The sequence below is a fragment of the Schistocerca piceifrons genome, chromosome 4 (assembly GCF_021461385.2).
Source record: "Schistocerca piceifrons isolate TAMUIC-IGC-003096 chromosome 4, iqSchPice1.1, whole genome shotgun sequence".
NCBI classification, from domain to species: Eukaryota; Metazoa; Arthropoda; class Insecta; order Orthoptera; family Acrididae; genus Schistocerca; species Schistocerca piceifrons.
Genome location: NC_060141.1, coordinates 669,529,315 through 669,543,002, shown reverse-complemented (window position 1 = coordinate 669,543,002; position 13,688 = coordinate 669,529,315). Strand labels below are relative to the sequence as shown.

General features: G+C 42.5%; 1 protein-coding gene across 1 annotated transcript in view; it reads left to right on the top strand.

Annotated features, from left to right (window-relative positions):
* Window positions 1-13,688, top strand: part of LOC124795412 (B-cell receptor CD22-like) — a 125,331-nt gene that overhangs the window by 63,729 nt on the left and 47,914 nt on the right. Inside the window, exon 7 of the mRNA XM_047259433.1 lies at window positions 8,877-9,200. Within this exon, the coding sequence (XP_047115389.1) occupies window positions 8,877-9,200 (324 nt within the window). The remainder of the gene's footprint in view (window positions 1-8,876; window positions 9,201-13,688) is intronic.

The window sequence follows — 13,688 nt, the reverse complement described above, 5'->3', positions numbered from 1 at the left end:
TCTACACAGCTCTTTTCATCTTCTCTACATTGTCACAGTTATCTCTAATGGCCTTCCCATAATATTCATGTAATTCATTGATTACACTGTTCGTTAGTCTTCCAGCCGTTAATCTCACTATTTTCAACGAACACCAGTATCAGAAACAAAGGACTGATTTGATTATTCGTAATGCCAACTTCTGAGACGTAGCAGTAGGCACAAAACAAAGCAATTCGCAGCCTTCTAGATTGTGTAGTACCCAAGATATGACTGCTCATTTGTGACAGTGTATTGGTAACCGCGAAATTTGATAGTTACGCGTCAACATTCAAAATATTATTTGAAGGTCTCACAATTGTCTGATTTTAATGTGTTATACACCAAAATGTTCAGGAATGTGGCAAGTACACTATGGAGTAGAAAACGGAAAATGTCAAATTTTAACGAATTTCACGTACAATGTCCCCTTAATAGCAAAGCTGTCGGTACCGGAAGGTTGGATTCAACAGCATAATCATTTACTAGGCTATGCTCCTGTTGGAGGTGGTAAGAAGTTGCCTTCCTCCGAACTTTGAATTGATTTACCAAGCCCTTTGTACAGTGGCATCCAGTTTAATGTCGACATGGAGTCACGGTTAAACTCGCTAATTTTCAGTTCAGCCATCATTTGAAGAAATGAAAGAAGTGGCAAGCGCCAGTTTAAAACCCTAGAAGGGACTGAGAATCGATCCACGTACTTTTGGATTTGTCGTCTGGTACTGTAACACTCACTGAGTACCTTACTGCTTTCGTTTCATACGCTATATTCTGCAGTCACCAGTGTTGTGTTAAATGTCTCTTAACGTCTTTATGCTAGGATACCTTACTTCTTTTAGGAATGTGATAGTTAAGAAGGTGCAGTAATGTGCTGTAACATTAGAAAAATTAGTCGCTTTTGGCACACTCCACATCGGTCGCTGTCCACCTACTTTTAACTGCTCGCTCTTCTGCTCCTGTCATGAAGTAGAGGCGCTTCCGAGCTGGTAAGCGGGCGTTGGCTGTTCCTTGAGGAGTGAACAGCGGTGCGCTTGCTGTGGTGAGAGGAGGTGTTTCTGGCCGAAGTAGCAGCAGCTTAGTGGTGGGCGGTCCTCTTGGTCAGAGCAGAGTAAGCAGCCACGATGCTGTGGGCGAATAGAGCGTGCTTTGGGTCTCCATGTGGACGGGCGTGTGAAGCGCATGCCAGAAGTTCCTGGCCCGAACAGCACATTCGGCCCTTCAGATCGTCGTTACTTGAAAGTGCGTTCGTGAAAAACGTGTGATTGAAAGACAATCAAACTTTGGGGAAACATTTGTAAGAACACTAGGAAGAGAAATAACGACATAATCGCCAAATGAAAGGCGGCCTAACTTCACAAGAGAGGATAACATATTATTGATGGCGCACTATTTTTACCTTACAGGTTACAAACTTTGTTCGACGTGACGAACACGTGCATCCACGACAGCATGGAACAGCACTAGAGATAACATTTCAATATTGTTCGCTGACATTTTCGAACGGTGTACGATTAGATGTTCACCTATCATTATACAGCTAATGCTCTGCTGTAAGATCACATATTACGTACAGCGCCGGCCGCGGTGGCCGTGCGGTTCTGGGCACTTCAGTCCAGAACCGCGTGACTGCTACGGTCGCAGGTTCGAATCCTGCCTCGGGCATGGATGTGTGTGATGTACTTAGGTTAGTTAGGTTTAAGTAGTTCTTAGTTCTAGGGGACTGATGACCTCAGGTGTTGAGTCCCAGAGTGCTCAGAGCCATTTGAACCATTACGTACTGCATTTTCAGCCAACAGTAACTCCTTCAACATCTCGTGGCGAAGTTGGCCGTCGGCCTCTCTCAGGACCAGTTCCCAAATCGTCAGTTAATTCAAATAACCGGATCGTGCTCTTCAACCTCAGTGTGGAAAGAGGTCCTCTTCATACCGCAAAGAGCGGCAGCACTACTCATGTTCTTTTGAGAAAACAGCTTCAGGAGTAAAGCCCTGCTCACGTTCTCCAGATCCCTGTTAAATATCCAAGACTATAATGCACACTGATGCTTGTGTTTCACTCTACGTCGCCATACCATCACCGGTGCCTAACAAGTCTTGAAACTAGTAACAATGCAAATCCTGCAGCACACGGTTTGAAATTGCAACAATAAAAAATTCCTAATGTGGAGAAATGAAATTTAAGCAATACATATTTGTAGGTAACATGTTTAAGGAATAACATTGCAAGATCACAGATTAACGTAAGCGCGAGGTAAGCCATTGCAGATTTGAAATACTAGTACATTAGTAACTGGTCTAACTGCATAGAAGCATGGAAACTTGCATGCGTTGTGTTGTACAGAGCCACATGTCTTGCTGTTGGATGGAGTTCCATGCCTGTTGCACTTGATCAATACAGGGACGGTTAACGCTGTTTGTGGATGACACTTCAGTCGTCATCCGCTGATGTTACGTATGTGCTCGACATCTGGGGATCGAGCAGGCCAAGGCAACATGTCGACACTCTGAAGAGCATGTTGGGTTACAACAGTGGTATGTGGGCGAGCGTTGTCCTGTTGGAAAACACCCCATGGGTTGTTGTTCAGGAATGGCAGCGCAATAGCTCGAATCACTAGATTGGCATACAAATTTGCAATCAGAGTGAGTGGGTTAACACGAGATCGCTCCTTCTGTCACACGTAATCTCACCTCAAGTCGAGGTGTAGATCCAGTGCGTCTAGCACGCAGACAGGTTGGTTGCGGCCCTCTTCAGGGCTCCTAACCAACACACTGTCAACATTGGCACCGAAACAGAACCAGCTTTCATCGGAAAATACAACAGACCTTCACCCTGCCCTCAAATAAGCTCTCGCTTGACCCCACTAAAGACGCAAATGGCCATGATTTGGGGTCAGTGTAATGCACGCTACAGTGCTTCTGGCTCGGAGCTGTCGTTGAGGTAACCGATTTGTAACAACCGTTGCGTCACTCAGATGCCAACTGCTGCTCGAATTGCTGCTGCAAAAGCACTAAGATGCGCCAGAGGCATACGTCGAACGCGACCACCTTCTCTCTCTCTCCGCAGTGCTATGTGGCTGTTCGGAGCCCAGTGTTCTTGTGGCCGCACACTCTCGTGACTACCGCTGCCAGCGTTCATGTACAGCGGCTACACTACTGCTAAGTCTTTCTGCCATATCGCTTAAGGACCGTAGAGTTTCTCGCAGCCCTAGTACACGTCCTCGTTCCAACTCAGTGTGGTGTTGATAAGGCGTCTTTGTCGCCTTATGGGCAGTCTTCACTAACATCAACTCACCGCGTGCAGTCTCAAAGGTGACTAACGCCTGTGGCCATTAGAACCTGTACTTAAATCAAATGTGATTTTCATCCTCATTGTGACGCTATCAGCGCTTCTCTTATGCGACGCGCACGAAATTGGAACATCAACGATTATTCAGATGTGGAAAAACAATTCCAACTTTGGTTAACGTCGCAGAGCTCCTTGGTGTTGCGTTGTTTTTCCCAATCATACATATATACAGTGATTCAAAAGTAACTGTACACACTTAGTGGGTGTAATGTGTGTGTCCAAATAAGCGTAAAATACAGTTTTGCTTGAAACTGCTTCATCTCAGGGTGGTTGTTGTTGTTGTTGTGGTCTTCAGTCCTGAGACTGGTTTGATGCAGCTCTCCAAGCTACTCTATCCTGTGCAACTTTCTTCATCTCCCAGTACCTACTGCAACCTACATCCTTCTGTATCTGTTTAGTGTATCCATCTCTTGGTCACCCCCCTACGATTTTTACCCTCCACGCTAAATTGGCGATCCCTTGATGCCTCAGAAGATTTGCTACCAACCGATACCTTCTTCTAGTCAAGTTGTGCCACAAACTTCTCTTCTCCCCAATCCTATTCAATACCTCCTCATTAGTTATACGATCTACCCATCTAATCTTCAGCATTCTTCTGCAGCACAACATTTCGAAAGCTTCTATTCTCTTCTTGTCCAAACTATTTATCGTCCATGTTTCACTTCCATACATGGCTACACTCCATAGAATTACTTTCAGAAACGACTTCCTGACACTTAAATCTATACTCGATGTTAACAAATTTCTCTTCTTCGGAAACGCTTTCCTTGCCATTGCCAGTCTACATTTTATATCCTCTCTACTTCGACCATCAAATGGCTCTGAGCACTATGGGACTTAACTTCTGTGGTCATCAGTCCCCTAGAACTTAGAACTACTTAAACCTAACGACATCACACACATCCATGCCCGAAGCAGGATTCGAACCTGCGACCGTAGCGGTCACACGGTTCTAGACTGAAGCGCCTTTAACCGCACGGCCACACCGGCCGGCACTTCGACCATCATCAGTTATTTTACTCCCCAAATAACAAAACTCCTTTACTACTTTAAGTGTCTCATTTCCTAACCTAATTCTCTCAGCATCACCCGACTTAATTCGATTAAATTCCATTATCCTCTTTTTGCATTTGTTGATGTTTATCTTATATCCTCCTTTCAAGGCACTATCCACTGCGTTCAACTGCTCTTGCAAGTCCTTTGCTGTCTCTGACAGAATTACAGTGTCATCGGCAAACCTCAAAGTTTTTATTTCATCTCCATGGATTTTAATACCTACTCCGAATTTTTCTTTTGTTTCCTTCACTGCTTGCTCAGTATACAGATTGAATAACATCGGGGATAGGCGACAACCCTGTGTCACTCCCTTCCCAACCACTGATTTCCTTTCATGCCCCTCGTCTCTTATAACTGCCATCTGGTTTCTGTACAAATTGTAAATAGCCTTTCGCTCCCTGTATTTTAAGCCTGCCCCCTTCAGAATTTGAAAGAGAGTATTCCACTCAACATTGTCAAAAGCTTTCTCTAAGTCTACAAATGCTAGAAACGTAGGTTTGCCTTTCCTTAATCTACCTTCTAAGATAAGTCGTAGGATCAGTATTGCCTCATGTGTTCCAATATTTCTACGGAATCCCAAATTGATCTTTCCCGAGGTCGGCTTTACCACTTTTTCCATTCGTCTGTAAAGAATTCGCGTTAGTATATTGCATCCGTGATTTATTAAACTGATTGTTAGGTAATTTTCACATCTGTCATGACCTGCTTTCTTTGAGATTGGAATTATTATATTCTTCTTGAAGTCTGAGAGAATTTCGCCTGTCTCATACATCTTGCTCACCAGGCGGTAGAGTTTAGTCAGGACTGGCTCTCCCAAGGCCGTCAGTAGTTCTAATGGAATGTTGTCTATTCCCGGGCCTTGTTTCGACTCAGGTGATTAAGTGCTCTGTCAAACTCTTCACGCAGTATTGTATCTCCCATTTCATCTTCATCTACATCCTCTTCCATTTCCATAATATTGTCCTCAAGTACATCGCCGTTGTATAGACCCTCTATATACTCCTTCCACCTTTCTGCTTTCCATTCTTTGCTTAGAACTGGGTTTCCATCTGAGCTCTTGATATTCATACAAGTGGTTCTCTTTTCTCCAAAGGTCTCTTTAATTTTCCAGTAGGCTGTGTCTATCTTACCCCTAGTGAGATAAGCCTCTACATCCCTGCATTTGTCCTCTAGCCATCCCTGCTTAGCCATTTTGCACTTCTTGTCGATCTCATTTTTGAGACGTGTGAATTCCATTTTGCCTGCTTCATTTACTGCAGTTCAGGATTATACAGTAGAATAGGAATGACAAATGCAACATAAACAATGCAACAATGAGACGAAGGGACCCGAAACATACCGACCGCTGTGACCGAGTGTTTCTAAGCGCTTATGGCCGGAACCGCGCTGCTGCTCCGGTCACAGGTTCGAATCCTGCCTCGGGCATGGATGTGTGTGCTGTCCTTAGGTTACTTAGGTTTATGTAGTTTTAGGTCTAGGGGACTGATGATCTCAGATGTTAAGGCCATTGAGGACACGAAGTTTTCAATGACCGGGTTCCTCGCCGAATTCAACTGAAAACCGCCGTCTCGATTGATAAGAGCCGTACTGTCATACAATCGTATTTCCACAGATTCATTAATAATAGAACTCAAAAAGTTGGACATATGGGCCACATTTTTTGTCTCTTTGTAATTCATTACATTTCCAGAGGAAATACAGTAAAGGAGGCGAGTATGACGCTGATGCTCTACAATGCTGTCCTGCACAGTATGCCTTGTTTGCCCTGTATAAAATTTGCCGCATTCGCACGGAATCCTGTAAACACCTGCCTTGCGCAGATCTAGGTCGTCTTTGGCCGATCCCAACGGCGACGAAATTTTTGCAGGAGGGCAAGACATTTCTTTTCGTAATATTCTGCCTATCTGCGCTGAAATGTTACCAATGTATGGTAAACAGGCATTCGTATTAAAGGCCTATTCCTCTTCTATGCTCTGTCGCTTATAGGTCTATAGTTCTCTCTCCACTTGCTGGGACGAATACCCATTCTTCCAAAATACAATCTGCTCTTGCTCCGGTTCCGTTAGAAAACTGTCGGCGTCGGAGATGACTTGCGCTCGGTGAATCCAGGTCTTCAAAACACCTATCGTTTGTGCCGGATGGTGACAACTAGCGGCTTGCAAATACAGGTCTGTGTGAGTAGGCTTCCTGTATACTGAAAGACAAAGTGCGTCATCGCCCTTTTTTTGTTTTCTTGTAAGGTGTTCAGGTGTTGTAGGAATTCTCCCAGACGATCCAAACCATGAGGCCAAACTATAAAAGTACCGTCAGAATATCGGCAAAATAAAGTTGCTTTAAAAGTGGCTGAGGCTAGTGATCGCTCCTTAAAATTTTCCATAAAAAGATTGGCCACCGGGGGAGACAAAGGACTCCTCATAGCGACACTGCTCACAAAACGCGTTGTTAAATAAAGAATATGTAGAGGAGACGGTGTGCTCAAACAGCGCTGTAATGCCAGCTCCAAAGCTATTGCCAATGAGACGTAGTGAGTCCACAAGACGTAGATTTGTAAAGAGTGAAACCACATCACAACTGATCAAAAAGTCATTACTTTGCAGTTGGAATGACTAGACTGATGAAATGACTAGACTTCTGTATGTGATGTGGACATTTTCCTACCATTGGTTTGAGCAAAAACGCCAAGTACTGTGCTAAGTCATAGGTGTCTGCTCCAGTATTACCCAGAATTGAAAGTAATGGCACGTTATTCTTGTGGATCTTAGGCAATCCACATAGCCTACGTGGAACATTATCACCACGGAAGGTGCGCGGCGCAGCAGACTAGAACGCTCTCAAGTAGCGCATGCGCAACGCCAAGTGGATCCACCACGCATGTGCCGGCGGGGCCTTAAATACCAGAGCTCAGTGCGTTTCCGCCAGTATCACCTGAAGATGGCGAGAAGATTCTGTGCCTAAATACTGTGGCAGTTGTACCGAAATTTTGTGGAACAATATGTACCCCGGGGAAGTTTTAAATCTCTCATCAGGCTTCATGTTGTGGTGGGTCATTAGCTACAATTCGCAGGGACATGTGGTGCTGCAGTTGGGTACAGTAAGCAATGTCGACAACGTTACTTGGGTCGTTTCCCCCATGACACAGGAATTTCATTGACAGGACGGAAGTGTGGTTTTTCGTGGAGCAAATTCACATTCATATGCGGCTGATGAGACCCAACGTGCTCTTCGTTGTGTAGAACAATTGCCCTTTCCGGCAAAATCACCAGATCTGTCGCCAAATGAAGTCGTATGTTGAACCGGGAACATACTCGTTCTCTAGAACCTGCAAAAACCACTGCTGAATCGCAACAAAAGGTGACTAAAACTTGGCAAAAGGGCCAGCCGTGGTGGCCGAGTGGTTCTAGGCGCTTCAGTCAGGAACCGCGTGACTGCTACGGTCGCAGGTTCGAATCCTGCCTCGGGCATGGATGTGTGTGATGCCCTTAGGTTAAGGTTTTAAATAGTTCTAAGTTCTAGAGGACTAATTACCTCAGATGTTAAGTCCCATACTGCTCATAGACATTTGAACCATTTTGAACTTGGCAAAATCTATTGCAAAACCCCTTTCAGTAGCTTTATAATAGTTTGCTTTAGGAAATACATGCCTGCGGTGCTGGCAGAGTGGGGTACACTCTGTATTGGTTCGACTGTATGGACACCCTCTATTGTGACAAGTGTGTTTCATTTGGGCTGACATCGTTATCATACATTACTGAAATGACTGTCATAACACAACAGGCAGAGTCAATTCACTTGAAAGTTTTCTGAGTATGCTACCGTGTGATACTGTAAATAATCATTAATGAAGTTATCACTGTATCGGCCATGGTTGCAATGGGCTTCTTATTCCCTGAAGAATTGCATTGTAAATGAGGCTGAAACATTAGTGATAGTTATTTACAACATGACTCCGTACTGTACTGGGCACTCTTTTACGTTTAGACACCCATCATAGTTTCAGGTGGACCATGTTGCCTTTCACCCATAATTTACCATTTAAGTTCGCGAGATTTTCTGTCGCAGTTTTTAACAGACTACATCGTCCTGTTACCACGCTAGCCACACGTCACTGAATTCGTTCAATGTCCATTGATTTATTTATTTCATAATATCTCGAAACAGAGTTACCTATAATTGGTCACATCGGCACCTTGTAATGCGATTTCCGTTACATATTAACTGCTATCTGCGTCTTCCATTCACCCTCCCTAACAGTAATTGTATATGTTCGTCTCAAATCATTTCTTGGTATCACCTCTAAAAATGTATAATGCTCACTTCTAAATTTCTTGTTTGCATTAATTTGCGCTTGTTACCCAATACACAATTTTCAGTATGTTGAACAGCATAGATAGGATGCTCAGAACCCACAAGTGTACATTTTGGAGTGTTGCGACTAATAAGGCAGCTTTCTTGTTGTACAGACGAACCAGTCTGCCGATGGCAGCATTCTCTGATGTACACCGTACCCCTTGGTAAACAGTTGGACTTGAACTGTGACGGTGCCGCCGTCCCACCACCAGACCGCTACCGCTGGATCTTCAGCCGATCGATGGAAACAGCGCCGTTCCTGACGCCTACGAGGGACCCCAGTGTGGAGAACATACCGTCTATAAAGTGGAAGGGTGGCCCCACATGGCGAAACTACCAGCTCAAGGAGGACGCGGACTACGGCACCTTCTATTGCTCGGCTATAAACGCCTTGGGACAGCAGCAGCGGCCGTGCGTATTCCATGTTGTTCCACCAGGTGAGTGTTGCTCTGAAAACATGTAGTTCGTAAGTCTTTCTTGACTTTTATGTAACTGGGCAACACACATAAACAGAAAATAAAAATTTTCGTGAGGTGACGGTATTGGATTTTGCACGTGTTAAATGAGTGAAAGAAACTGACGTTTAAACTCTAATGCAATAACTGAAATTCGCTGTCTATTACAATCATCATCAAAAAAAAATACCTGTTATAAGAAATATTTCTTTGCCATAAAACTAATTACTAAAATGGTTAACTAGTGATAAAACGTCTGAGTGCAACTAATTAACCCAAACCAATAAAAAAATCACTACAACTTTCCTTGTTTCAAAAGGATCAAAATTATGCGCAAAGAAGCAGTGCAGCAACACATAACTCAAAAATCTTCGCTTGTCCAATTACCCTTTACAAAAATCGTGATTCACTATTCATCATTCTCTGTATCTTCGTTTATGTGATCCATATGCCATGTCCATCCAATCAGTAACAATAGCCTATACATAACTCTCTCGCTAGCTGCTCTTAGAATGCTCAATGCAGCGACAGTATTATTAACAACTAAAGGCCACACTCCTTGTACTCAGAACCTGTGGGTGTAACATATCAACCATCGAAAGCCTCTGTTTGGAAATATCCAGTGTATGTATGTGAAATACACATCGAATGAAAACAGCGCTTACATCACTTTACTTGAGTATCAAAAATTGAACCAGAAACGTTACATACCCTGTCTCCCTCTTTTACGGGTTAGATTTTGTCAGCATGCTACTTACAGTTTTTTGAAGCAGCAGACAGCAAATTCTAACGCAGAACAGAAACAAAAGAAAAATACAAATTGAAATCCTGAACGAAAGTATGAGTACAATGAATGACATGCAATAAAAAGTTTTTAAATTTTCAATACATAATGCAGTAGATTATTATATGAGTTATGTGTAAATGGATGACTTAACCAACAAATATTTAAGTAAAAAAAGCTATAGAATAACGTGAAATCGATTTAACAAGAGAAATGAAGGATAGGGTGAAAGTGAAAGTGAGTCACACAGTTGTCATACACATGTCACATCACAACAAACCAAGATTCTCCAACGCTGAGTGTCGAGGAAGAAATCCGCAGAAAGTGTTGAAACAATCCACATGTGGGAATTAGAGGAGCTCTGTTAAGTGACATGTCCTCCACCGACACTCTATCTAGCGTCTTCTCTTACGTGAGAGTGTAATGTAGTTGACTCACATGGTGGACACTCAGCAAGAGAGGTGGAATGTGTTCATAAGTGCCATCACAAATCCATTATTCGTAGTGACTCATTTGATGATGGCTCATTTATAACACGAGACCCATATTGTAGTTTATACATTGTCCAATCCATTTGTAGTTGAAACAGTAGTATATAATTAATACCTGTTCATTTCTTTCATCTCAGGCACTGCATGTGCTTTGGTGGTGACAGTAATCTCCCTGGCAAGTCCACTAGGCTAACGTGAAACGTAATAGAACATATTTTACAATATTTAACTAGCCATACAAGGCAAAATAAAATGTTTGAAACATGAGTAGTGCCTTGTTTGACAACATATCCCTGAAATGAAGAAAGTCTATTTTTCATAAAATATTAGCACAAAAGTCTTAGCAATCATCAATAAGGGTTAACGTAAAACTTGACATGTAGTGTAATCGTAGGAGTAGAAATACGCAAAAATAATATTCCTAGCAATTGTAAAAGTAAAACGTCTCAAATCTTATAAAACAAACGGAAAAAGGAAATAAGCGTAGTAGTAAATGTCAAATTATAACCTATTAAAATAACTTAAAGCAAGAAAGATTTAAAAATGAATTTTATTTCTGCACACCCCCCTACTATAACATTTTTACTAATTTATCCAACTACACAGAAGACAAACCACTACTAACCCACTACAGACACATATAAGGACAGGAAATAAATCATGCACGACACATGTAAGGACAGGGAACGAATTAACTAGAGACCAATAAGGATAGGGAACAACCATGGGTCGACAAATCCATTAGAAGATTGACTCACTGATTATTGCCATTACGTTTCACATTTTCATAATCACTACTTCTCACCATCTTTCTCCTCACTTCTCTAATTATCATAGCCTCACTACAGGGTGACAGCTATTGAACTACACGAAATAAAATCGTCATAAATTCTGAACGGTTTGCGTTAGGACGTTCAAACTGCACGATTGGTCGCAGGGCACGATCGGGAATTTGTATGGCTTGGTATAGCGAAGAAGCCCACACTCATTTTGATAGGTTCTTCAATAAGCAAAATTAGCGGTTTTGGGGAACTAAGAAACCGCATTTCTCGATCGAGGAGTGTCTTCACCCTCAACGGGTGACAGTGTGGTGTGTAATGTCCAGTCATGGAATAGTCGGTGCGATATTCCTTGATAGCACGGTGACTATCGAATGGCACGGCTTCACCCTCAACGGGTGCTGTGTGGTGTGTATTGTCCAGTCACGGAATAATTGGAGCGATATATCATGATGGCACGGTGATTACCGAATGTTTTGGAAGATGGTTCCATCCCCATTATCCAAATCTACCCTGACTTCGACAAAATGTGGTTCATGCAAGACTGATCTCTATCTCATCGGAGGAGGAGAGTGTTTGTTGCTCTGGACGAGAAATTTCGCGACCGCAGTCTGACTCTGGGGTACCCAGGGGCCACTGGCATGGGCTTGGAATGGCGGTCATTTTCTACGGATCTTAAGACATGGAACTCCCTTTTGAGTGGCTGTATTATAGACAAGGCGTACAGAAATAACTGCGAAACCATTGCTCAGCTGTAAACAGCCATTAAGGAGCTCATCGACACCATCGATGCTCCAACACTTCATCGGGTGATCCAGAATTTCGCTATTTGTTTGAGCCACGTCATCGCCAATGATGGCACGCATATCGAACTGGTTATAATCTAAATCCGAATATCAGTAGTGAGGTTTACATGTTGAATAAAGTGTTTGAACGCCGTAGTGTGCAACTAATTTTCGGTTTTCTTCATGCAGTTCTATAAATGCCACCTTGTTCCTTTAGGTCTCTACACATATGACCATTACAAACTAACATTTTTACTTGTTTCTCTTGTTTCCTCTGTCAACATACCTTAGGTCTTCCAATAACATCTTTACTTCATTATCTTGCTTCCTAAGTCAGTATTCCAAAATACCACAACATTCATTTTTCTTTTTCAAAACCACAACCAACTCATACAGCTAGAAAATATGAATATATATTGTCAGTCTCAGTAGATCTCCTCTTACTTCGTCACAATCACTAACATCACAGCACAGCAAAAACCTAAAAATATACTGTCCACAAATACTACTTTTCTCCAACACAGTAAAAATATCTTCTGCTCTTTCTCTTCATACTAAGTGTTTCATGTTGTCGTATACTGTAACTTACCTAAATCCATTAGGTCCTTAAAACTCACTTTTATTCAATATTGTTGATCCTATAACCTGAAAAGAAAATTATTACAAGCAAGTGTCACTACATCTACATCTACATCTATATAGTTACTCCGCTATTCACACTTAATTGCCTGGCAGAGGGTTCATCGAATCATTTTCATAGTGCTTCTCTACCATTCCACTCTCGAATGGCGAGTGGGAAAAAGGAACACCTAAATCTTGCCGTTCGAGCTCTTATTACTCTTATTTTATCATGATGATCATTTCTCCTTTCGCATTCGGAAGAGAAAGTTGGTGACTGAAATTTCGCCGCAAAGAAAGCCGCCTTTGTTTCAGTGACTGCCTCCCCAACTCGTGTATCACATCACTGACACTCTCACCCCTATTACGCGATAACACGAAAAGAGCTGCCCTTCTTTGCACTTTTTCGCGTCCTCCGTCAATTCTACCTGGTAAGGAACCCACACCGCGGAGCTATATTCCAGCAGAGGACGCACAAGTGTAATGTAGGCTGTCTCTTTGGCGGGTTTGTCGCATGTTCTAAGTGTTCTGCCAACAAAGCGCAGTCTTTGTTTCGCCTTCTCCACAATATTACCTATGTGGTCTTTCCAATTTAAGTTGCTCGTAATTGTAATTCCTAGGTATTTAGTCGAATTAACAGCCCTTAGATTTGTGTGATTAATCGTATACCCAAAATTTATCGGATTTCTTTTAGTACCCATGTCGATGACCTCGCAATTTTCTTTGTTTAGTGCCAATTGCCACTTTTCGCATCATAGAGAATCTCTCTCTAGATCATTTTGTAATTGGAATTCATCGTCTGATGATTTTACTACACAGTAAATTACAGCGTCATCTTCAAACAATCCAAGGGGCCGCTCAGATTGTCACTTAGATTATTTATGTAAATCAGGAACAGCAGAGGGCCTATGACACTACCTTGCAGAACGCCAGATATCATTTCTACTCGATGATTTACCGTGTATCACTACGAACTGTGATCTCTCTGAGAGGAAACCGAATCTAGTCACATA